The sequence below is a fragment of the Acipenser ruthenus genome, chromosome 3 (assembly GCF_902713425.1).
Source record: "Acipenser ruthenus chromosome 3, fAciRut3.2 maternal haplotype, whole genome shotgun sequence".
Lineage (NCBI taxonomy): Eukaryota > Metazoa > Chordata > Actinopteri > Acipenseriformes > Acipenseridae > Acipenser > Acipenser ruthenus.
In genome coordinates, this window is record NC_081191.1 from 50,774,387 (window position 1) to 50,801,245 (window position 26,859).

General features: G+C 38.2%; 1 protein-coding gene across 5 annotated transcripts in view; it reads right to left on the minus strand.

Moving 5' to 3' along the window:
• LOC117435749 (F-actin-uncapping protein LRRC16A) overlaps positions 1–25,263 on the minus strand; it is a 329,028-nt gene extending 303,765 nt beyond the window's left edge. For all 5 annotated transcript variants that reach the window (XM_059013484.1, XM_059013491.1, XM_059013480.1 and 2 more), the window contains exon 1: positions 24,999–25,263. In XM_059013484.1, the coding sequence (XP_058869467.1) occupies positions 24,999–25,038 (40 nt within the window). In that variant the 5' untranslated portion in view covers positions 25,039–25,263. The remainder of the gene's footprint in view (positions 1–24,998) is intronic.
• Between the last annotated feature and the right edge of the window lie 1,596 nt (positions 25,264–26,859).

Below are 26,859 nucleotides of genomic sequence, written 5' to 3' on the forward strand. Positions count from 1 at the left end.
TGATATTGTTTTATTCCCATCCCCTGATCTGTGCCTTTCAACAACTTTGTCCCGGAGTTCTTTTGAAAGCGCCTTGGTGCTCATGATTGAGTCTTTGCTTTGAAATGCACTACCCAGCAGAGGGAACATACAGAAACTGCTGAATTTATCCTGAAATCATGTGAATCACTACAATTTAACACAGGTAGAGGCCACTTAACTTGGTGTGTTATTTTGAAGGCGACTGGTTACACCTGAGCTAATTTAGGATTGCTATTACAAGGGGGGTGGACACTTATTCAACCAAGCTATTAAAGTTTTTATTTTTAATTTTCTACAAATTTCTAGAATATTTTTTTCACTTGGAAGCTGTGGAGTTGGATGTGTCGATAAAGGAAAAAAAAATATTTTAATGCATTTTAATTCCAGGCTATAAGGCAACAAAAGATGAACATTTTGAAAGGGGGTGTAGACTTTCTATAGGCACTGTATAAGACATTGCCATATTGAAAAACAGTGTGGGTTTTGTACTAAAAGCAGGGTCAGCTGCTGCAGGGAAACCAGTTTATTTCTCAAACTGACCATTTTAAGAACGGTGACAACAGAGCGCAAATAAAGTACTCCTGAAAATATTCTGCTCTCCGATCCTGTATATCTTGCTCTGTTTGTTTATCTTAATCTGCATTTGTTGCGGGTGTATTAGGCAGCATTTTGATGCTGGACTTGATTACTGTGCCGTCTTGTTTAGTAACAAACTCAAGTTTGACTGAATTTTCTAACCAGATATTTTCATGACATCTTTTTGTTTTTGACTAAGGGAACAATTTAAGTTGGGCTGCATTTTTAAGCAGTGGGTATGCTTAAAATAAGAATTTAACGAACATTGTTGTAGTTGACATTGCATAGGCTATTTTTTTTTTTTATATACTGACACTGTACAGTATAGGTCGAATTTATAATACGCAATGTTTGACAGCAAGTGGCTATAAAAAATGTCATATTATAGGTTTTTTCTACAGAAGTGTTTTTACTAGTACAAATGCCATGTGGTTTGTTTTTATGTGACTGTTGTAAAACAAATCTATAAATTGCTGTTAAGCACACAATATAATACTACGTTATTCTTTGTATTCATTTTCTGAAGTAAATACAAGTAAACAATACCTGTTTGTTTTTTATATAAATACAACAAGTAAACGATATCTGTTAATTATTTAACATTTATCATTCTAAAACAGTTTAAATATAGGCCCTATGTCTTGTTCTAGTAGTTTACCTGCACTGTATATTTATTATCGGTATCGGCCGATATGGGTAGATAACCATCGGCTATCAATACCGGTCAAGAAAACCTGATCGGTGCACCCCTAATATAATTAGATAGATAGATAGATAGATAGATAGATAGATAGATAGATAGATAGATAGACACAGTACTGTGCAAAAGTTTTAGGCAGGTGTGAAAAAATGCTGTAAAGTAAGAATGCTTTCAAAAATAGACATGTTAATAGATTATATTTATCAATTAACTAAATGCAAAGTGAGTGAACAGAAGAAAAATCTACATCAAATCCATATTTGGTGTGACCACCCTTTGCCTTCAAAACAGCATCAATTCTTCTAGGTACACTTGCACAAAGTCAGGGATTTTGTAGGCATATAGTCAGGTGTATGATTAAACAATTATACCAAACAGGTGCTAATGATCATCAATTCAATATGTAGGTTGAAACACAATCATTAACTGAAACAGAAACAGCTGTGTAGGAGGAATAAAACTGGGTGAGGAACAGCCAAACTCAGCTAACAAGGTGAGGTTGCTGAAGACAGTTTACTGTCAAAAGTCATACACCATGGCAAGACTGAGCACAGCAACAAGACACAAGGTAGTTATACCGCATCAGCAAGGTCTCTCCCAGGCAGAAATTTCAAGGCAGACAGGGGTTTCCAGATGTGCTGTCCAAGCTCTTTTGAAGAAGCACAGAGAAACAGGCAACGTTGAGGACCGTAGACGCAGTGGTCGGCCAAGGAAACTTACTGCAGCAGATGAAAGACACATCATGCTTACTTCCCTTCGCAATCGGAAGATGTCCAGCAGTGCCATCAGCTCAGAATTGGCAGAAAACAGTGGGACCCTGGTACACCCATCTACTGTCCAGAGAAGTCTGGTCAGAAGTGGCCTTCATTGAAGACTTGCGGCCAAAAAGCCATACCTCCGACGTGGAAAAAAGGCCAAGCGACTCAACTATGCACGAAAACACAGGAACTGGGGTGCAGAAAAATGGCAGCAGGTGCTCTGGACTGATGAGTCAAAATTTGAAATATTTGGCTGTAGCAGAAGGCAGTTTGTTCGCCGAAGGGCTGGAGAGCGGTACACAAATGAGTGTCTGCAGGAAACAGTGAAGCATGGTGGAGGTTCCTTGCAAGTTTGGGGCTACATTTCTGCAAATGGAGTTGGGGATTTGGTCAGAATTAATGGTCTCCTCAATGCTGAGAAGTACAGGCAGATACTTATCCATCATGCAATACCATCAGGGAGGCATCTGATTGGCCCCAAATTTATTCTGCAGCATGACAACGACCCAAACATACAGCGAAAGTCATTAAGAACTATCTTCAGCGTAAAGAAGAACAAGGAGTCCTGGAAGTGATGGTATGGCCCCCACAGAGCCCTGATCTCAACATCATCGAGTCTGTCTGGGATTACATGAAGAGAGAGAAGCAACTGAGGCTGCCTAAATCCACAGAAGAACTGTGGTTAGTTCTCCAAGATGTTTGGGCCAACCTACCTGCCGAGTTCCTTCAAAAACTGTGTGCAAGTGTACCTAGAAGAATTGATGCTGTTTTGAAGGCAAAGGGTGGTCACACCAAATATTGATTTGATGTAGATTTTTCTTCTGTTCACTCACTTTGCATTTTGTTAATTGATAAATATAAACTATTAACATGTCTATTTTTGAAAGCATTCTTACTTTACAGCATTTTTTCACACCTGCCTAAAACTTTTGTGTGTGTGTGTGTGTGTGTGTGTGACCTAGATTGCTCTCTGTTATGTGGACTCTAGTAATTGGTGCAGACAGGACAGAGGTGGAAGATAGGCACTTTTATTTACAGTTGCTAAATTGAAACACAAAAGGTTCTCAAAACAAAAATAAAACCTAGCCCAGTTTTTGGGCCCTAGTTTAAACTTCTTCAAGCTCCTGTCTACAATTGGAGAATGGCTAGTTCCCTCCTCCAATAAAACACACAGTTCATATGCTGTACTGTCTTCCAGCTGTACAGCTGCTTTAATCCAGTTACAGTACGTCGTCCGGCCACTGGGCGTCTCACCGGCAAGTATTCTGGTTTGTTGTACGTTTTCAAATGAACCTTGAATCCATTGTAATACTTTGTTTTTCTCCCAGGTAAGCAGTACTGCCATCCAGCAGGGAACAGAAAATGATGTCATGCCCGTTTATTTTTAAGTCCAAACAATAACAATAATTCAAAATAAAACTATTTTGGCAACTCGCAACCGTGTCCTTGTATTCTGTAATAATCCACATAGACACTACGGCTTGTCCACTACTGCGTGTGTCCTGTTGTAATGGTTTATAGTGCACCAGCAATTTAATTCAAAATAGCCCTTAATCCTCATCCGGCTCATGTTCACTTTATTGCTCACTGAGCGCTATGTTTTAATCCACAGTTTCTTAGGTCACTGAACCAAATAACACACTGCATTATATTGTTTACTCACAGGGTGTACTTTCCAAATATTCGTTTGCTCTTCTCCAATAGTTGAAACAAAAGAATGTTCTCTCCACTGACATTTGTTTTGTCCTGTAGTCTCATTCCTTTGCAACAGGTTCCACTCTTTTCCTTCTGTAGTTTAACTGTATCCAGCAGTATTAACCAGTACCTCAGCCTGGCCCGGCCTACTACACACAGTCGTTCCTACGACCACCCCCCTTTCACACACAAACTATGTCCCTTTTATCGTGAGAATCCCCGCCCCCCCAGCCGGTCTTCCCTACCTATGTATTGCTCAGATGTGCCCCCACCTTTTTTTTCTGCTTCTCTCGGCTCCTATCTGTCTCACTCGGCCATTGAACAGTTTTCTCGGCTTTTTCTGGAGAAAAAACGACAAGAGACCCGTGCTTTATGTCTTTTTGATGATGTCGGACAGGGTCCGACATAGGAGCGCAAAGGGTTAACCTGAAAACTTTTAGTCGGTAAAAAGAAAGCTTATTTTATTTATTTATGTATTGTGGCAAATGATTCACCCTTTTTAACCCTTCATTTGCCACAAATATATGGGCTGGGACAAATATTAGAACAAATATTTTTTTTACATGTATTCGGATACAAAAATCAGATGTTTTTATTCGCTACAAATGACAAAAATACCTGGCACTTATTTACCGTCTCACCAGAATATTAAAAAAGAGCTCTGTGTGATATTATATAAAATACAGGATGAACACAGCAGCTCTTGAGCCTCTATTTAAAAGTTTTAGTCAGCAAAAAGTAAACAAACCAGATTATGCGCGCGCACGCATATTGATTTCTATGGAAAGCCATCTGGGACAAAAACACGTTATGCTGCTTTACAGCGAGCCAGAATCTCATGGGACAGAAAAAAGACAACCATGTCATTCTGAAATGCCTCACTTAAACAGTACCCAACTTCCAGAAAATGTTGTGTAGTGATTTTTATATAGGATTGCATATATTATATATTTTTGTTGTGACTTTGTGATGTGGAATGTAATAAATGAGAACCAAAACATTGAGTTTTTTCCCCCTTCACTTTACGTCATTTACACGTTTGTTTTATTTGAAGTGTTTAAAATTAAATTTCAGTTTTAATTTGCTAGTTGAGCTACAAAAAGGCACAAGTAAACCTCATGTTGTTACTTTATGAAAACATGTCTATGGCCACTGTTTACTGTGAAGAAATGGCAATGGCAAGGAATTAAAAAATATATATATATAAAATGCGTTGTCAGCTTTATGTACTATTTATTTCTACAACAAGACGTTACAGTAACACGTCAAAGTAGAAAAATATCCCAGGAGTAAAGAATACGTTGCGTAGGCCTTACTTTACCCCCATGAATTAACTACAAAACAAAGGATGCCAAATAGCAGTTCAAGTTTAAACACTGTTTTGTTTACTCCCGAAATAAATATTACATAAAAGATGACACCGCACTTCATTCACGTCTATGCCGAATTCTGTGTTATATATACACAGGACATTTTAATAAAACGGAAAAAAAATAACAGCAGTGCGTTTCTAAAACACAGATGTAAAAGACAACAGATCCCCTTTTCATACCCATATCCAATAACTTCATTTATATTACAAGGCAGTTTTATGCAATGTAACGTGTAAAAATGGTTCCACTGTTCCCTGCATCCATTTTTATTTTATTTTTTTTTAAAAGCAGCGGAGGTCTCCGTATCCCATGTAGCACTGTGCACCTCCCTGGTGTTAGAGCGACTCAGTAATCTGTATCACAGCATCTTACCTGTTGACGCTCATCCAAGAATTTGGACAAGTAAAACACATGCTCAAAAATCATGGTTATGGATGAAGCGTGCAGGGTTTTTATTGAGAACTATTCCAACATCTTTCCTGCTTTCACAAAACTTGCAGCAATTGCAATTGGGTCATTCCATAGCAACAGAAGAGTTGAACAGCACTAACTTGCACTTATTCCGACCCTCTCCTTAAGCACAGCTGGACTCACTGGAGGCAAGGCAGACTGGCCCACTTCATCCTTCCGCGGAGACTTCTGCCGTCGATCAGGGTATTGTGCACAATACTCATTAAGTGTTTTCCTCTTGTGCCCCATTTTCAAATCAAACTAGTAACTGTCACCGTATATACCTAGAATAGCAAACGCTTACCTACACCTTAACCCGCTAATTTCAAAGTAGGCGCTTTGAATGACAGGCGCTGTAGCTGGCAAATGAAAGTGCACAGCCAGTCTAATGATTGACAGTCATTTAAACGAATGAGAGCATTCTAGCGCTGCTTCAGCCAACGAGATCTGTCAGGACAGGATGAAATGACTGACAGTGAACCACTGATTTGACTGACAGCGACCCCTACCCATTCAGAGCGGAACGGAGACGGGACAGACAGCGAGTATTAAAACTACACAGACAAGATGATTTCTTAAATTATTATTTTTGGTAAGAAAAAAAAACAGCGAAAAGTAGCAAGGCTACTTATAATTAATGTACTGCAATACCAAATAAAACTATAGTGTGTACAGCACTACGATATATTGTTCAATTTCCATCGATGTTGCTTCTATAGTTTTGATTGAGCATAGCATAATGTAAACATATAATTTTTGTGTCCCTCAGGTTCTGTTACGTGGCAATCACAAAATGTTTGTTAAAATGCGGCAAACAATGCATAATACTTTGCAGCATTTTACGGCAGTTATTTCGCGCACAAAAACTACTTTATGATAACTAAGTTTGTTCTGAAGCTTCTGACAACATTAATCACAGGTGATTGGAATGGTGTCTCGGAAATGACGAGGTGACATAATATTAGGTTCTCTTAAGTGGGCGGTGATGAAATGTAGACTTCATGTGTACAAATGTATATATTATTATTTTAAGTAGTGATATCATATACATGTGTAGGCTATTTTGAATTAATTTACCACAGTCTATTAGTATCTGGGTCTATTATAGTAAATATAGTTTTAAAAAAATATGAATTATTATTGCTACCGTGTACAAAAAGACAGACACTGAATTGTGAGAGTTAAAAACTTCTTATATATATATAAAATGGTTGTGCTTTATGTTCTACATTTTCTTTTTCATTATTGTTTTTTATTATGATAAATTACCGTGCTTATTTAGGCCCTCTACGTAGGGTTATTGGAGTTCACAAAAGAGACGGTAACCTTTTCACTTCCGTTTTAGCTTAATTATTGAGCTTATTGCTTCATTTTGTTAATGCATTTGTATGTCAGCTGACAACATAGTATTAGGCGGTGGATTGTGCCGATCGCCTGCTTATTTTGACCACCTGCATTCCATTGTCACTATTTTTGCTTTGAAAATATATATATACAGACGTGCTCAAATTTGTTGGTACCCTTACAGCTCATTGAAATAATGCTTCATTCCTCCTGAAAAGTGATGAAATTAAAAGCTATTTTATCATGTATACTTGCATGCCTTTGAATATGTCATATTGAAGTATGTCATAGAATAAAGCAAAGAAGCTGTGAAAAGAAATGAATTATTGCTTATTCTACAAAGATATTCTAAAATGGCCTGGACACATTTGTTGGTACCCCTTAGAAAAGATAATAACTAATTGGATTATAGTGATATTTCAAACTAATTAGTTTATTTAATTAGTATCACACATGTCTCCAATCTTGTAATCAATCATTCAGCCTATTTAAATGGAGAAAAGTAGTCACTGTGCTGTTTGGTATCATTGTGTGCACCACACTGAACATGGACCAGAGAAAGCAAAGGAGAGAGTTGTCTGAGGAGATCAGAAAGAAAATAATAGACAAGCATGGTAAAGGTAAAGGCTACAAGACCATCTCCAAGCAGCTTGATGTTCCTGTGACAACAGTTGCAAATATTATTAAGAAGTTTAAAGTCCATGGAACTGTAGCCAACCTCCCTGGGCGTGGCCGCAAGAGGAAAATCGACCCAAGAGTGAACAGAAGGATAGTGCGAATGGTCGAAAAAGAACAAAGGATAACTGCCAAAGAGATACAAGCTGAACTCCAAGGTGAAGATACGTCAGTTTCTGATCGCACCATCCATCGCTTTTTGAGCGAAAGTGGGCTCCATGGAAGAAGACCCAGGAGGACTCCACTTTTGACAGAAAAACATAAAAAGCCAGACTGGAATTTGCTAAAATGCATATTGACAAGCCACAATCCTTCTGGGAGAATGTCCTTTGGACAGATGAGTCAAAACTGGAGCTTTTTGGCAAGTCACATCAGCTCTATGTTCACAGACGAAAAAATAAAGCTTTCAAAGAAAAGAACACCATACCTACAGTGAAACATGGACTAGGCTTGGTTATGTTTTGGGGCTGCTTTGCTGCGCCTGGCACAGGGTGCCTTGAATCTGTGCAGGGCACAATGAAATCTCAAGACTATCAAGGCATTCTGGAGCGAAACGTACTGCCCAGTGTCAGAAAGCTCTGTCTCAGTCGCAGGTCATGGGTCCTCCAACAGGATAATGACCCAAAACACACAGGTAAAAGCACCAAAGAAAAAACATTGGACTATTCTGAAGTGGCCTTCTATGAGTCCTGATCTGAATCCTATCAAACATCTATGGAAAGAGCTGAAACTTGCAGTCTGGAGAAGGCACCCATCAAACCTGAGACAGCTGGAGCAGTTTGCTCAGGAAGAGTGGGCCAAACTACCTGTTAACAGGTGCAGAAGTCTCATTGAGAGCTACAGAAAACGTTTGATTGCAGTGATTGCCTCTAAAGGTTGTGCAACAAAATATTAGGTTAGCGGTCCCATCATTTTTGTCCATGCCATTTTCATTTGTTTTATTATTTACAATATTATGTTGAATAAAAAATCAAAAGCAAAGTCTGATTTCTATTAAATATGGAATAAACAATGGTGGATGCCAATTACTTTTGTCAGTTTTAAGTTATTTCAGAGAAAATTGTGCATTCTTCGTTTTTTGAGGAGGGGTACCAACAAATTTGAGCACGTCTGTATATTTTTTTTTAGCAATCATTTTTAACGTTTTAGCCTCTCGAAGTGCGTAACACAGAAAAACCCACCACTTCAACTCTCTGATTGGTTAAATGTTGTGTCAAGATGTAACACAGCAACGCGCAACTGATCTAGTGTGCTAGAACCGCAATCAATCCTTATTGTTAAAGGCACAGTAGCATCTGCAAGATGGGCAGATCAGGTTTTTTCAGCCGGGCGGCGACAGCTGAAAAGGCCTGGGGAGAACCCTGTATTGTAAGAGCTGGATAACTTGGTGTTTTACTTTAATCACATTTTTGCACATTGAATGTTTCTCTGAATAGACAATGTTTTCTTTTGCAATTTTTTTATAGTTTTTTTTTTTTTTTTTTTTTTTTTTTGCAAATGCCACAACCATTTAAATTTGTGTTCCACCTACTTCGTAAATTAAATAGTAATGTGGCGTTGCAAAAAAAAAAAAAAAAAAAAAAAAATCCCAATGCTTAGCACACACTTTTCATTAATAGTTTCATTCAATTAGCAAATATTACACTGGCGACAAGGATTCGAAATGAGACACACCACATTCAACAAGGATTCAAAACTGAAAAAAAAGAAAAGTAAATAAAAGTGAGTAACTTATCGCTGAAAGTTTTCTTCAATGCAATGACACTGCCCAGCAACATTACATTTCCTGCATGTGATTCAGAGACTGAACCTAGCTCAGTAGGTCTGCGGTGGACTAAATGGTTACAGAGACTGCACTGAATATTACCGGAGACGGGAGACGGGAGACTGAAAGCACTTCTTTTACACCTTGCTGGGGAAAGAGTGTACGATATATATGAAACGCTGTCGGTAGACGCGGATAATACGCAGATGTGACCAACTATTTTTCTCTGAAAAAAAAAAAGTGCAGTATGAAGTATGTGTGTATATATTATTCAGGACAGCAACCCGGTGAAAACCTAGATGCATATCAGACTTCGCATACTAGCTAAAAATTGTAAGTTTGACAGTACTGAGAAAGAAATAAAAACCACAAGTAATACAAAGCTGCACCTCATCAAGACTGTGACGGTGAGCGCCAAGAGAGCCAGAGCTGTCTAAAATAGCTTCTTGAACATGGCAGAGCACTCGAGAGTGCAAGCTACAGGCATTGAAAAGGAAACGTGTGGAGATGCTACTATCAATGAAGTAAGCCACAAACAAACTCCAAAGACAGTCTTCTATAAGAAACCACAAAAACAGATGACAAACACTGGTGGAATATATCCACATCGTGGGGGCTGCCTAGCAAAGGGCAAAGAATGCAGAGCATGTGGGAAGCAAAACCACTTCGCAAGACAATGCCGCTAAAAGTTGCAGCAAGCAAGGCAACACAAGACTACATGCAACAAAAACAGAAGCTACAGCTCGCGATCTAAAGTCAATCAGATAACATCTCAAGCAAGGGAAGTAAAATCAGACACATCCACCAGTGTTGAAGCCACAAGCATGCTAAACAGCCACAAGCACAGATACATCAAAATGGTGCTAAAATTACAGCAATGATTGATTCCGGAGCCACAGTGAACATCATCAGTGAAACAGTGTACAACAACCTGAAACCACGACCAGAACTCAATCCAAGCAACACTAAGATATACTCTTATGGCTCCAAAGAAGCACTTGCAGTCCTGGGGAACTTTGCCTGCTGCATAGAATCTAAACACAAAATCACAAATGGAACATTCTATGTTGTGAAAGGCAATGACAGTTCACTTTTAAGCTATCAGACAGTTTCTGAGTTAGGGCTGATCAAAACTATCAATGCCATACCTCCCCTTACAACAGGACGCACCATGGCAGATGAACTGGTTGATCGATATTCAGAACTTTTTAATAGAATTGGAAAATTTAAAAACTTCCAAGTGTGCCTACACATCAACCCTGACATACGGTCAACGACTCAGCCACACTGCAGAGTTCCATTCCACGTAAGGGAAAAAAGTTGAAGCAGAAATCAAGATGCTTGAAGATAATGAGATCATAAAGACAGTGACTGTCACCTATAGTGACGCCTCCGAAACCTAAAGACCCAAACAAAGTGAAAATCTGTGTCGACATGTGACAAGCCAATGCAGCCATACTACGAGAACGCCACATAACCCCAACCATGGATGACGTAATCCATGAGCTAAATGGAGCAACAGTGTTTTCAAAGCTGGCAATCACCAACTGGAATTACACCCAGATAGCAGATACATCACCACATTCGAAAGACACATGGGGTTAAAAAGATACAAGCGACTGAACTTTGGGATATCATCGGCAGCTGAAGTATTCCATACACCAAACATTGCAGGGCATATCTGGTGTGAAAAACCTGAGCGACGACATCATTGTGTATGGTGCTAATCAAGAAGAACATGATAAAAACCTCACAGCTGTTTTTCAGAGAATAAAAGACAGTGGACTGACACTCAATTGCAGCAAATGTGAGTACAACAAAACACTAGAATTCTACGGTTTTATCTTCTCGGCTAGTGGCATAGCTGCTGACCCAAGGAAAGTAGCTGCCATACATCAAGCCAGCAATCCCAAAGATGCCATTGAAATTCAAAGCCTTCTCGGAATGCTAACAATTGCTCTTGTTTCATCCCAAATTTTGCTACTGTTACTGCACCTTTGCGAGAGCTCACAAGAAAGGACGCTACATGGCATTGGGGTGAGTAACAAGAAACAGCACTGAGGATGCTCAAAGAAAGCCTCACCAGTAAGACAACAATGGCATGTTTCAACCCAAGCAGAGAAACTGAACTAATCATCGACACTAGCCCTGTAGGACTAGGAGCTATCCTTCTACAAAAGGACAATTCAAAGCAGTACCTCATAGCACATGCCAGGCGATCTCTTAGTGATGTTGAAAGAAGATATTCACAGACTGAACGTAAAGCACTAGCTATAGCATGGAGTTGTGAACAATTCCATCTTTACATCTATGGGAACCTAGTTACCCTAGTAATTGACCATAAACCTCTAGAGCCGATATGTAATAACCCCAATTCCAAACCGCCTGCACACATTGAGCGATGGGGACTCTGGCTACAACCTTATAATCTCAACATCAAATACAGAAGGGGAACAGACAATCCAGCCGACTACATGTCACGTCATCCAATCCCAGCAGAGACGCCTGATAGCTCCAGAGCAGCTAAAGCAGCAGAGGAATATGTTGACTTCATAGACCAGTACGCAACACCCAAAGCCATGACTCTGGCAGAAATACAGCAGGACACGTTGAAGGATCCAATTCTCCAAACAGTCAAAGAACTAATACAACAGGACACATGGCACACCATTGCCTGTAATACACCTTATGCTGCTGAATTAAAGCTGTTTCAACGTGTATGCAGTGAGCTTATGATCTCACCAAACAGTGACATACTGCTAAGAGGATCCAGGATAGTCATAAGCTCTACACTTCAACACAAAGTACTCTTGCTTGCTTGCACACAAAGGACACCAGGGGATAGTAAAGACAAAGAGCCTGCTTCGAGAGAAGGTATGGTTTCCGAACATTGACCAAAGTGCTGAAGCCATGGTGAAAAACTGCCTGGCTTGTCAAGCTACAACGCCTGCAATACACTTCGGACTATTAAAGATGTCTTACCTCCCAGAAGTAGCATGGCAAGATGTCAGCACAGATTTCTATGGACCTCTCCCCACTGGAGAATACCTTCTAGTTCTCGTAGACAAATACTTTAGGTACCCTATAGTGGAAATCATCAGATCAATTTCAGCCAATGTTGTCATACCAGTAATAGACAGCATCTTTTCTGTGTTTGGCATACCACAAATTCTGAAGACTAACAAAGGCCCGCCGTTCAATGGTGATCAGTTCACCAAATTTGTAGCATATCTAGGTTTCAAGCACAGGAAGAGAACACCTCTCTGGCTGCAAGCCAATGCTGCTGCAGAGAGATTTATGCGAACCATAGGGAAATTCCTAAGAATTGCTGGAATGCAAGGTGTTCCATGGAGGGAATATCGCTCTGCACCACACAGCACGACTGACAAATCTCCTGCAGAACTCCTGTTAAATCGGAAAATGAAAACCAAAATTCCCACTGTCAACATCGATGGAAAGAAAGATTGCAGTGCCAAGAGAGAAAGATCGCACTGCCAAGGCCAGGATGAAAGCGTACTCGGACATCCGACGGCACGCAAATCCTACCGCCATTGCACCTGGCGATTCTGTGCTACGTCGGCAAAAGAAAAACAACAAACTATCCACACCATACCATACACAGTGACAAACATCAAGGGCTCCATGATCACCACTACAAGAAATGGACATTCAGTGACCTTCCTTGATTAAGAAACTCCACACTCAGAATGACCAAAACTCAGACGACAAGGATGATGAGCTCGTTGTCACCACCACACCAGCCCGGAGGCACCCAACCCGAGGTCACAGACAACCTCCCACTTACCTGAAAGACTGTGTGTAAAAGAAAAAAAAAAGATAGAAAATGAAAGAACACATCTGGGACAATAACATTTAGTTTATTTCAGAAGGACAATCAGTTCTGTATATATAAAAAAAGTTTAAAAGTGATGAACGACAATTAGTTTGTTAACATTGACATTTAATAGATTAATGAATAGTTAAATGTTAAGAAAAAAAAGTCAAATTGATTCCTGAATACATACAAGACTGAATACGAGAAAATATGATAGTTTTGATGCAATAAAAAAGGATGTAGTGTTTGAAATAAATGATTACGTCATGTCGTAGAGAGACACTATTTACCACTGTACGTATCATGCATTTTCCAACTTGCTCCTGCATATCTGCAACTTTCAGTACAGGAAAATCCCGCAGAGATATTTTAAGACTGCAAGCTACTGTATTTTTCACCCAATTTAGAATGCCTAATTAAAACGCTACAACAATCTCGAAGGAAGGCATTCTATGTAGTGATACATAGATAAAATGCCAGATAAAATAAATGAATGAATGAATGAATGAATGAATGAATGAATGAATGAATGAAATAAAAGTAGTGCTGGATATTTTAAATGCCGCAAGACTTTCTCTCGTACGTGATTCTCAGCCGTCATCTTTAAGCATTATAGAAACTCAGTACACTCAAAGATCTTCTATATACACAGAAGATCTTTGGTACACAACAGTTGAAAAAAAAGATGATAATCTATCTAGGTGTTGTTTTGTAAGCAGTGACTTCTCGCTTTAAAAAAAGAAATGGAGCACTGGTTAAAAAAAAAAAAAAAACACCTTGCACTGACGAGGCAGCTGATTCTTCTGCTGCAGGCAAAAAAAAGTGTGCCGGAACCGTTAAATGAAAACAGTGCAGAATGTACAACACAAACAAACGATAGCAGTGAAGGGAAAGGCAAAAAAGATACATTTCAGCCAAGCTGGCTGAAGATTTACCCATGGCTGGAGTTTAATAACGGTGAAATGAGTTGTTTAGTCTGCAGTCTCTATGCAACTGTAAAGTTTACTAGCCGCTGTTACAAAACATCTACATTATTGAGACATTTTAGTGGCAGTACACACAACTCCGCTTTGAAAAACAAACACGAAGTAGAAACTTCACATCAGGCAATGGCAAAAGCAATAGAGAGTGCTCTGTCTCACAGTGATGAACAGCTGTTAGGTCTCCTGAAAGCAGCTTATTTTATTGCAGAAAATGAGTTTAGGAAATTCTGACTTTACAGCAGTTCAGTTTTTGAAGCAGGTGGAGTGCCCATCCTTTCAACATTTCAGGTCAGAGCAAGGGAACAGCTATGGCACATATGACCGAAAATGGCCGAAATGCATGAAGCCATTGCAAGCACTTTGATGGAAGATCTTGATAATTCAGTGAGGGCCAGCCCTGTGATTGGTTTGATTTCAGTGAGGGCCAGCCCTGTGATTGGTTTGATTTCACTGAGGGCCAGCCCTGTGATTGGTTTGATTTCACTGAGGGCCAGCCCTGTGATTGGTTTGATTTCACTGAGGGCCAGCCCTGTGATTGGTTTGATTTCACTGAGGGCCAGCCCTGTGATTGGTTTGATTTTAGATGAGTTATCAGCAATAGTAAGAGGATTATCACTTACGTCCGGTACATAGTGAATAATAAACCTTGTACAAAATTGTACAGTAATGTGGAAGTTATGGATGGAAAGGCAACAACCATTTTTCAAGAAGTTAACAAGTTACTTAATGAGAAAGGCATAGATAGGAGAAAACTTGAAGCAGTGGTGTGTATTATTATTATTATTATGTATTTCTTAGCCGACGCCCTTATCCAGGGCGACTTACAATTGTTACAAGATATCACATTATTTTTACATACAATTACTCATTAATACAGTTGGGTTTTTACTGAAGCAATCTAGGTAAAGTACCTTGCTCAAGGGTACAGCAGCAGTGTCCCCCAACTGGGATTGAACCCACGACCCTCCGGTCAAGAGTTCAGAGCCCTAACCACTACTCCACATTGCTGCCCAGTGTGTACTGATGGAGCTGCAGTTATGACAGGATGCCGCCAGGAGTTGTGCGAAAACTGAGGCAAGGATACAGTTTAGAATTAGTAGGCTTGCACTGTACAGCACACAGGCTTTTGCCGAGTGCCAGTGATGCAGCAAAGTCAGTAATACATGTAAAAAAATCCCAGCAATACTTAAGGTCAATTTTCCTTTTTTTTTTTTTTTTTTTTTTTAGTAGTTTGGCTGTAAGGAGCAATAAGCTGAATGAGTTGCAAAGACAGTTGGAGGAACCCACATTAAAGTTTACCCAGCCACATACAGTGTGATGGCTGTCAGTTCACAGCGCTGTTTCAGTAGTGTGCAGAACACTGAAATCCCTGAGAGATGTACTGGAACACTGCTAAATTCAGTAAGGCAGTTTCATTGTGTGGCCCTTTGTCATTTAATGATGGATGTATTAAGGCACATTGTTCTTCTCTACAAGCGTTTTCAAAGGGAAAGCTTAGATTTTTCCATTGTGCAGCCAATGGTACATGGTACTAAAGAAGCACTGAGAGACTTAATAGTTAATCCTGGTGCCTCAGAGCAGGAATTCTTTAACTTCCTTGAAGCTAATAAGTTTAAAGGAGGCATGCTGTTTGATTGCCACACTAGCAGCTAGTTTTTGATAATGTGAAGTGCAGATATGCAAGCTCCTTAATTGAGGAAATTGAGCAACGTTTCCCTGCTGATACCATGAATCTTCTCACCTGGTTTTCTGTTTTAGAGCCAAGGAGAGCACTGGCTGCAAAGCAGTTAACTGAAGAAGAGTTTAGCCAGTATGGCCAGGTAAAGCTCGATAGTCTACTGAAACACTTCACCACGACTGTATGTGCACAGGTTGCTAGATCAGAGTCTACACGGCTGAAACAGATTATAGTCTCAAATGACACATACTCAATGTCTTTTCAAGTTTGCAGAGTTTGCTGAGTGAACATAAGAGTCTTCCAAGAGATTGAAAAGCTTGTTCAAATAGCAACGGTCATCCCTGTTGCAAGTGTCTCCTGTGAGCGTGGATTCAGTACTCAGAACAGAGTGAAACCTAAATTCTGAAATTCACTGAACAATCATAACTTGACAAGCCCGATGATCATTTCAGAACTAGGCCCTTCCAGAGAGAACTTTGATTTCAGCAGAGCAGCTGCAAAATGGAAACAAATGAAAAAGAGAAGAGGGCAAACAATGAAGCTGTAAAATAAATTGAAGAAATGAAGGATGTACATAGTTTTAGATGTTTACATTTCAGAGACTGTATATAGTTTCACATTACTTTAAATTTACAGTTGCAAAGGATCTACAGTTCTGTTATGGTGCACTGCTGGACACTGAATTCAAGAAAAAAGGTAGGATGCTTTTTGGAATATTTAATTTCATGCAACCAGATAAACGTTCAGTAGATGCATGCAGAGGTTTTGTTGAGCAGCTTTAAGTCATTCACATTAATAATTGTTATACAATATATGCAATACAAATTACTTACCTGAAGCAACACCAGTGTGAATGATGATGCAGTAATATATATATATATATATATATATATATATATATATATATATATATATATATATATATATATATATATATATATAGATATAGATAGAGATAGACAGACAGACAGATAGCGGTTTTTTTATATGTAAAAGTGCCTTTTTTTTTGCCATTCCCCCCTAAATATAATCTGAGTAAATATCGATGATTGTGCCATACATTTTCGATGCATTCCTCTTCCCGCAACGTTATTATTTTTATATTATTGCTGTTAAGTAAAAGCTTGTGCACAACAATTGAATTCGAGGGGTAATTACGCCTTGGTAACGTCAGGAGAAAAAATAAAAATAAAAAAAAATAATTTGCAACAAACCTAAAGCAGGTTTAACATACTACATGAGTGTTACTAAAATATTTATTACAAACAGATTACAGCACTTTGGAATGTAATCTATATAAACTAGACACGAGTTTATGAAAAACGTATTGTTTTTATTTATTATTCAGTGACAGTTGTAGCATCACGCATTGCATATTTTACTGTACCACCTAACCTTCACTATGTGAAAAACACAATGCGGAAATCCCGGCCTAAAACAACATCATCATCATCATCATAATAATAATAATAATAATAATAATAATAATAATAATAAATTGATTTACTTACCACAACATGCATACCCGCTAGCAGATCCTTACTCCAAAATAGCGTTTAACATCGCTGATCGTTTATTTATTCATTTTTAACGTTACTGAATATTGTTTCAATGTGCACAATTTATTTACAGGCTGCTTCCCATGAATACAAGCCTGTCGTTCTGCTCTGGGTACAAGGTGGCACGTTTCTTTTTTTTTTTTTTTTTTTGTTTACACAGTGAATACACAGAGATGTGTCCTTACAAAGCATTTTCAAATCTGATTCGCTGGTAGGATGGGGCCAGCAAATCAGATGCTAGGAGAAGAGAAGACGACGAGCAGGAGAAGAACAACACGCCCACTGCTTGTCTGGCAGAAATACTGTAAATAGCAAGGCGTTCGGTGCAGTTTCGTTGATAAACAAATAATGTTATTAACTATGCACGCTACAAAAATGTAATTATTGAATCGCGTATCCAGTATTTATATCGATGTATCTAATGAGGAATGTAATCGATCGAAAAATCAATTTTCGATTTAATCGTAGCAGCCCTATAATTGATACCTGTTAATCCATTTGTGTATCTCAATCACAACTGAGAAACGCGTTAATAGTAAAATTGTTTTAATTTACTTTTTTTTCCTTCTGTGAAATCATTAAATGGGCTTTTAAATGGCAAGTCTTACTTGTTCATTTAAATGCCTAAGCGACTTCTTTATTAATTTAAATACAGTTACTCGTCATAGTGTGTCCAGCAAAACACTTTATTTTTCATTATAGCTTTAATAAAGATTAGTCACTTAACATGCTGCAATCTCGTTTGTACATGAAAGATGAAGGCTTGGCCTATTTAAAAGCCCATTAAGTTGTTTGACAGAAAAATATAACTAAATTAAAACCAAATACATTACTAAATTAAGCCCTATATATAAATAAATGTATAAAAACTGAAGCAAAAAAAATAGCATCGGTTGTACGATAAGATCTGTTTTGATTACATGGCGAGCATTAATTGCATTATTACAGAAATGTTATGCAGTCCAAACAGTGGTAAAATCCAAATCGCTAATTGATCCTACTTACTGTATATAAAAGAGACAAGAACTAGTTATGTTCACACCAAACTGACTTTATTCCAAGTACAGTATCACGTTAATTCAAAGAATCAATATTCTGTTTAAAAAATAAATAAATAATTTACTAATAGCAATTTGTACTTATCCGACTGGCAGCAGTAAAAAAAAAAAAAAAGATGAACACAGCCTTCTGAAAATTGAATCCCGACATCCTCCATAATTGAAACTGGTTGCATGCCATTTGCGATCGCCTCAATAGTCAACAGCAGTGTTTGCTCCAGGACTTGCAGACTGAGGGTCAATGTGGCCCCCTCTCAAAATTTTAGGGGGACATTTTCTTCAGTGAGGGGGTCAATATGTTTGATTCAGAACCAACCACCATTTCTTATTTTTGTCTGTTTTTAAATATGCCAGCAGAGTTTACTGACCTTTTGTTTCTGAACAAAAAATAAAACTGTAAAGCTGTAGATACAACCAAGGTGTCTCTACACTACTCACTGTCACTTTTGGGGAAAGTATTGGGAAATCTGTCACAGTGACCTGGTGTATCACTGAGTAGAGGATATTCATTGTACCAAATCACATTAGAACAGGGGTTCTCAATCTTTAAGCTGCGTACCCCTTTCCAAACAATGTAGTCCACTGAGATAGTCATAAAATTAAAACAGAAAAAAAGGACTGTACAATAACATGATAGAACAAAACACACAAGCCTTGGAGTGTGTGATGGATACAATTATAAAAGTTACAGTATTATAAAAGAAAAAATATATATTATATGTACTTTTGGCTAAAAATAGTCCCTCAAACAGGTTTCTAGTTGTTGGAAACATCATCATTGTATTGTAAATGTTAATTAATTAAAATCAACGAAGCATCCGTGCTAGCCTCAAATCACTCAGAAATGACATAGCAAATGGCAATCATATTTTTATTGATTAATAAAATTACAGAAAAGGCGGCCAAGAAAAGTTCACTATCCACGCATCTCTACAGCTAACCTCATTACAAAAACATATTATTGGCATTTTTAAATTCTTGGTGACCAAAACGTACAGTACTGATGCTAATTAAAAAACAATAATAAAATGCTTACCTAGTATCAGTGTGATGGATGTCCCTGCTTGTTACCACACAAATCACTGATGATGGCAGGGAAATTGGAGAGAGCTTCAGTCGCAAGACATTTTTGGCGTTTTTAATCTCTGACGGTATTTTGTCTTGATCACCCTTTGCAATGTTCTAGTATTGAGCCAACAATCCATATTTGTTCACTGGATTGAAAGCTAAAAACTCTTACCAAACATAACGGCTTGTCAAACTAGACCGCATGGCAATACTTTGGTTTCTGATTGGCCATACATTCTGTATTTTGGAATGTAGTACTTAAGTTACAATAAACTTTAATCGGGTCATTGAAAAAAATAAATATCGATTTGCAGGCACGAACGCACACAGGAAATAAAATGAGTTAAAGACTAGGCTTTTAGTTTTTTAATTTGTTTTTATCCCAGACAGACCAACTGTTTATGAGACATTTAAACAACAGGGCTTATTTAAAACGCACATATTTAATATGTAAATTAGTCATGTGTGCGCTGAACGCTCTGTCAGCACATCAGTCTGGTGTTAGCGATTAAACGTTGATTACATGACAAAGGTTTGCATTAAATGCCGTTGTCGTGACTGTTAAATTCTTACCTTCCAGCTTCCCCTTTATTATGACAATTTCCATATAAAAAATTGCATTTTTTTGTTTACATTTTTCATTCTTAGCCGCCAAGTAAATATTTTGGACAGTTTTCAAAACAATTGTTGCTTTATTTTTACAACACACATTGGTGTTGTTAATATGATAAACGCGTATATCTGCTTCAGGTACTGGATTTAATTTTTTTCAAGGTTAAACGATGGCCAGTGTTACACAGAACACTAAAAATAAAATGCCAAATATACAATATGTATTTCGTTGGTTTTGTGGATTTGCTATATTTTTTTAACTTATTTTAATACTGCACATAATGATATGGTTTTGAAAATGCTATTTACCAAAACCGTGACTGCACGTGAACTGTATTACATAATAATTTCCTTTATTCCGATTCCAATGGTGTTTTCTCAGTGCAAGATATACAGTGCTGTATAAAATCACATACACTGTGTGTATATATATATATATATTTTAGAAATTTCACATATTTTATAACGTTACTGTAGGCTATTTTTTTTTTTTTTTTTTTTTTTGTCAATGATGCGGTTTTCGTTTCGCAAATCTACAACACACAGTATTTTTAAATATAAAACAAATATAATAGCCTGCATTTCAAAAGTCACTGCCGAAGCTGATTAATTATTCTTACAGAAGTAATGGTCGGGTGTAACAGGGATACGAGGCTTTATTTGCGCCGGGCCATGTTGTTAACAAGCCTGATGTTGCCGTCCAGGCTTTACTGTGAAATTGACTGTAACCAGGGAGGGCGTGAGAATATGGCACAGGTGAAAACGCAAGTGTAAACAAACAAGTAAAAACGATTAGCCTGTCGTCAGACATGTCATGCTAATACAACATGCATTAATTTACTGCGTATTGGTATTGCGTCTGGTCTGGGAAGGAGGACACACGGGCGCGTAAGAGAATTTCAGCGGGACATTTTTTATTTCAGGGGGGTATTGGCGCAATGGCGCGGCCTAGCGCGAACACTGCAACCGTGTTGTTTTCAACCTGTATTTTATCGCATTTCCTAACATTTCGCTTGCATGTCTGGGCCCCACCTCCTCCACACTAGAAGCAGACTAGTCATGTGACCAAAAGCCTGCTTTGACATTGGTATTTTTTCTTTTTGTACTGCGTTTTAATTTTTTAACAAACTGGATAAAGCAAAGGCAGAATACTGCATACATGAAACGAACAGGTACATGTAATTCTACTTTTATTCACAATCTCATCTCATTAACTTACTCCAACAGTTTATGGTTCATTTTGATTGTCCTTTCGCTGTAACAAACCGCTCGATATAAGGAACAAAAGGCTTGGACCCCAACAGGTTTGTTATAGCAAGGGTGTACTGTATTACATCCCACTGAAAAATGCTTGGTCCTGAAAGGGTTAAATAAGCATTTACCACTTATGCACAGCTTCTAAACACTCATTAGAAAGTGAAAAATGTACCTGCTTTTCACATTAGCAAAACACCCATCAGCTCGCAATTGATTGCACATGTACCAAAATCTGACAAAGCACCACTATCTGACATTACACAGGTCATATTTTGGTATGCGTACCACTTTGACGATGTACCACTTTCTAACACTACACTAACAATAGACTAAATATAAGAAAGTAAAATGACCAGATGAAAGGAAGGTCAATTATGTAATTAATACATTAAGGTTGTGTCAGTTCAGCTAACATTGTGTCAGTTAAAGGCCTAATATTACGAAAATATAAAGTGGATTTCTTACTTATCAGGCTACCCACTTGTGTTATGCCTCGTTACTTTGAAATGTTCATATAACTATGCTGATGCATCCGTCTAAAAACGCTTGGCGACTCGCAACAAGCAATTTATATTTTTGCAACAAAACCCCTTTGTTAAATATGTGACTGACTTGAAGATACCAAATATATTTCATGTCTTTAGTTTCCTCAACAAATAATTATTAAAAGGACTATTAAGATTTGAAAACAAACAGGTTATTTGTTTAAAGTGCATCACGCTGTGAAATGTAATAGAAACGTTTGACCATTTTTGTTTTGTTTTACAAGTAAAGAAAATTACTTATTTTTCATACCATTCCATTGTCAGAAAAACATTTATAAAAAGCAATAATTAACCTATAGTTGCTTTTTGTCTTATGAAGTGGTCATAGATAGTTTCTGCCTGTAAAATTATAAAGTTTATTTGTGCTATGTTTTAAATGTCTCAATGCATTAGATAGCTGCCATCATTTGACCTTGGCCGTTTTTATCAGAAGGATACTACGCGGAGTATTCCTTATTTAATACTTTATTTTAGATACTTTAGAAATTGTAGAGTATTTTTGTTGCTGAAATAGAAAAGCAAAGGAGGTGCAATCATCTTGAGACATTTATTGCACTGGGTACATAAAAATCTGTACAAATGGTTCAACTTGCTAGCTACTGAGTGATGTGTTGGTATTTATCCGAATAATCAATTAATCTAAGCAATAATCGATAGATTAATCGATTTCGTTAATAATCGGTTCATGCAGCACTATCACACAGTGAGTCAGTCAGTGGCAGAGGTGGGATTTGAACCAGTGACCTTCTGGTTACAAGCCCTGGACTTTAACCACTGGACCACACTGCCTCTTCAAATGCTTTGATGAGAGATATGGTTGCATTCTTGTAGAAGGAAGGAAGGAAGGAAGGAAGGAGGGAAGGGAGGGAGCTCCTGAGTGGCGCATCCAGTAAATGCGCTCCACGTGGAGCGCAGGATGTGCCCTATAGTCTGGACGTCGCGAGTTCGAGTCCAGGCTATTCTTTTGCCGACCGAGGACGGGAGCTTCCAGGGGGCGGCGCTAAATTGTCCGAGCGCCACCCGGGGGGAAGGAGGGTTAAGTAGGCCAGGGTGTCCTCAGCTCACTGCGCACCAGCGACCCCTGTAGTCTGGCCGGGTGCCTGCGGGCTTGCCTGTAAGCTGCCCGAGAGCTGCGTTGTCCTCCAACGCTGTAGCTCTTGGGTGGCTGCATGGTAAGTCCGCAGTGTGACAGCGCGTGTTGTGTTCGTCTTCGCCCTCCCGAGTCAGCGCAGGGGTGGTAGCGGTGAGCTGAGCCTAAAAATAATTGGCCATTTCAAATTGGGGAGAAAATAATAAATAATTGGCAACGACTAAATTAAAAAAAAATAATAATAAATAGTAGGTAGGTGTTTATTTTTGTAATTATTGTTCTATATAATTATTAGTCGAATAAACTGCTACCTAGTAAGACCATTTTGCTACCTACTTTCCAGGCAGGTAGCAAATCCTCACTACTGCCTTAAAAAGTAAACTTTTACCTCTGAATTTTTTATAACAAATATAAAACAGAGTAATATATAATTGCTTTAGTGTGCAGCAATCTAAATGGTGCACAAGACCCACAATAAGTGATCATCACAATAGCCTTTCATCAGAGTTGACTTGCTCAAGCTTGTTTGTAATGTTTGTGTCTCAAAAGCATCACTGATTTGGACTCTGCTTACTTAGTCCACTTAAAGGAAAGGACAGCCATATTTAAGCCAAATACTTATGGTTGACATATTGTTTATGTGGATTTCTTTGTTCAACAATATTAAGTCAACTTCCAATGCTGTGCAGGCCATCAATAACAGCCACCCCTGTGTAACTGCAGCTGGAAGCAGGGAGGAATGGGCCAAAACAATTTCATTCACCACCAGTAAATGTCAAACGACTGGTGTGTCTTCAGTGGAAGCTGAGAATCAATGCCAACAGCAGCTGGGTGCAATCTGGAGCACAGTGTTTCACAGCAAAAACATCCCTACCAGAAAACATGTCTTAAGAAAACGACTACGTTGGAAAGCAATTAGCTTACTTATACTGAAGGTTCGTATTTAAAGTACGACGACACTCTAATGAATACACACAATGTGGAAAATGCATTTGCCTCAGTGATCGATTTATCATTATGTTGTATTTAATTATATGTTTTCAATCAATAATGCCAGGATAGGGATGAATGGTTACACTAAACACACACTGAAAAACACAGAATTCTGCCAAATGTGTTGTCCTTAAGCTTTAATGTGTGATTTTTATAATAAAGTGAGGAAAATAAATAAATTAAAAGCATATTTACAAATATAGACGGCTCTATCGTTATAAAAGATACAGCTACAGCTCTCATTGCTCAACACGATGTATTTGTCTGCGCGTAACTTCAGTTACTATTAACAACACTGCAGCCGGATCCCCGAGATCTGACGTTCACGCACAGTAATATTTTGACATATTTCATAAATATCTTTATAATCTTTTTATTTTCCTCAATTTGTTTTTCTTAATCACCTAATCACCTATTAAAGCTGAAAAACAAAAATCTGGCAGAATTTTCTATTGAGCTAGTATGTGACTGAGTAAAGTGTACCATAACCGTGACGAATAACTGACCCTGACATATAACCTATTTGTTCACACATTTTTTTTTCCATTTAATTAATTAATTAATTAATTAATACTATTGCTGGAAACCAATTAGGAACATGTATCGGTATGCTTTGTAGAGCATACACTTAAATACTATTTTATACCAATATTGAGGGAATAAGTTGCAAGCACCCCGGTTTTAGAAAAGTAACAGACTGTCCCATTTTGGTACAAATATCCTTACATTATTTGACATATCCTGGCTTTTTAGATTCAGAGAATTTAACATCCATCCATTCCCTGTTGAATTTGCTTTACAACGATCGGTGAAAACAGCAGTGGAATAAAACAAACTTTTATCTTTCAAATGCTCCACATTATAAATAACCACATCACTTAATGCAGAGTAATTTCAGCTTTTCTGCACGCAACCCAGTGTGAGAATGTTTATGATGATGGATCAGTAGTACAGTACACTTACCTAGCAGTTCTTTCGGGACATCAGATATTTCTTCAGTCATTTTTGCAATATAACTGTCGTTAAATTAAAATAATTTAAATGGAAAAAAGTTGAATAAAAAATACTGGTTCGTGTATTGTGCGGTTGTATTTGTTTAATTACATGTTAGTCTCAGCGGTCTACCTCAGTGTTGCTATAACATATTTCTTGATTTTGGTTCTCTTCGGAAGGGATTTGATAGATTGAGCAATAACAACGGAAGGGAAAAGCCACTTAAAAAAACAAGTCTCACCTCGCGAGAATGAGCAGCCGGAAGAATCACACACTCTCAATCAAACCCTCAGCAGCACGATGGTCGTAAAACATTGAACCCCTCCTCGCATGACACACACAGACCAAACCGCAAATCACTGCTGCTGGGAGAGATGGAGCAGGCTAGACAAGGGAAATGGGGCCATCTGCTGGTGTTTCACAAAACTGTTCCCTGTACCACAGTTTCAGTGAAATAAATGACAACAATATTTATTTATCTATTTGTCTATTTGAAGAAATTAAAAGTTCACATCTGCAAAAAGTAATTATGTTTACTGTAATCATCTGATATGAAAGTCTATGAAACCAGACCTTGGTAGTGTTAGCTATTGAGACAATCATTCCCATCCCCTAAAACCAGCTTTTCACTAAGTCACTGGAAACCGAAATAGGCATGGTCCTTCTACTACATTAGGAGGTTTTACATGGTGCTTCGATTTCAGGTATACAGATAACAGGGCACACTTTGGTTCAGGTATAAGTCTTGAATTAAAATATGAAACTCAGCTGGAAATTCCAGCACTGACCAGTTCAAACTGGTTTAGATGGTCACCAGCTTTTTCAGAGATTCAGTTTAACATTGTGCATAATTAACATACAAACATCCTTATTCATTTTGTTGTTTAAGTTCTTCACTGTATTAAATCAACTCAAATTATACTGCACTTAACCCTTTAAATTTCAAACCAGTATTTTACATAATAAACATGTGAAAGAAACAAACAAAAGTCCAGTATAATTACGACTCTGAAGTCTTCAGTATCAAGATCAGGACTGGATTTCTCTCACACAGGCAAAGGCTACCGTTCTCTCTGTCTCTGCACACGTGTCTTTCCCTGCTGCACGTGTTAGGCTGTGTGCTTCACTAAACTCGCCCAGAATTTACTTTCAGTTCGTATTTTTTTATCAAAAAAACACAGTTCAGTTTCTGGCTACGGTAACTTTAACTAACTTTACAATTTGTGCCTCATTTAATGCTGGATGTATATCACTAGGGTTCAATTATACTGCAATAATAAATTACTTCATTTTACTTTTCACTCTGAAATGCGCATTAGTCCATTTTATCAACTTTTCTTCACAGATTATCTGGCACCGACTCACTGTGTTGCTGCCTGAGACTTCTCTGTGTGTTCCTTGTACTGATCTTTACTATGTATGGTATTGTTTCCGGGTGAACTAAAAGTGCAATGCTTTAACTGTTCTTGGTGTTCTACTTTGGTCGGACCCTCTCTCTCTGGGCGAACAGTAAATTAAGGCAGCTCTAAATTACCAGGTCTAATGAGAGCCCCCATGGCTTGCAGTCATAGGTCCTCTTGCGTCTCTGAGCCACATCCTGTGCAGTGGTACGGGAAGCTTCAGTGGCCTCAACCTCTTGTGGACCCAATCATCCAAGTTGTCCTTATTGTTCTCTTCAACCTACACAACTCTGATATAACCCAAGCCTCAAAACTTCTGCCCTGATCTGAGTGCAAACAGGATGGACACCCATAATGCACAAACCAGTGCTTGGTTAGAGCCTGTGCAGTAGTGTGTGCCGTCTGGTTCTTTGTAGGCACTGCAATCATGA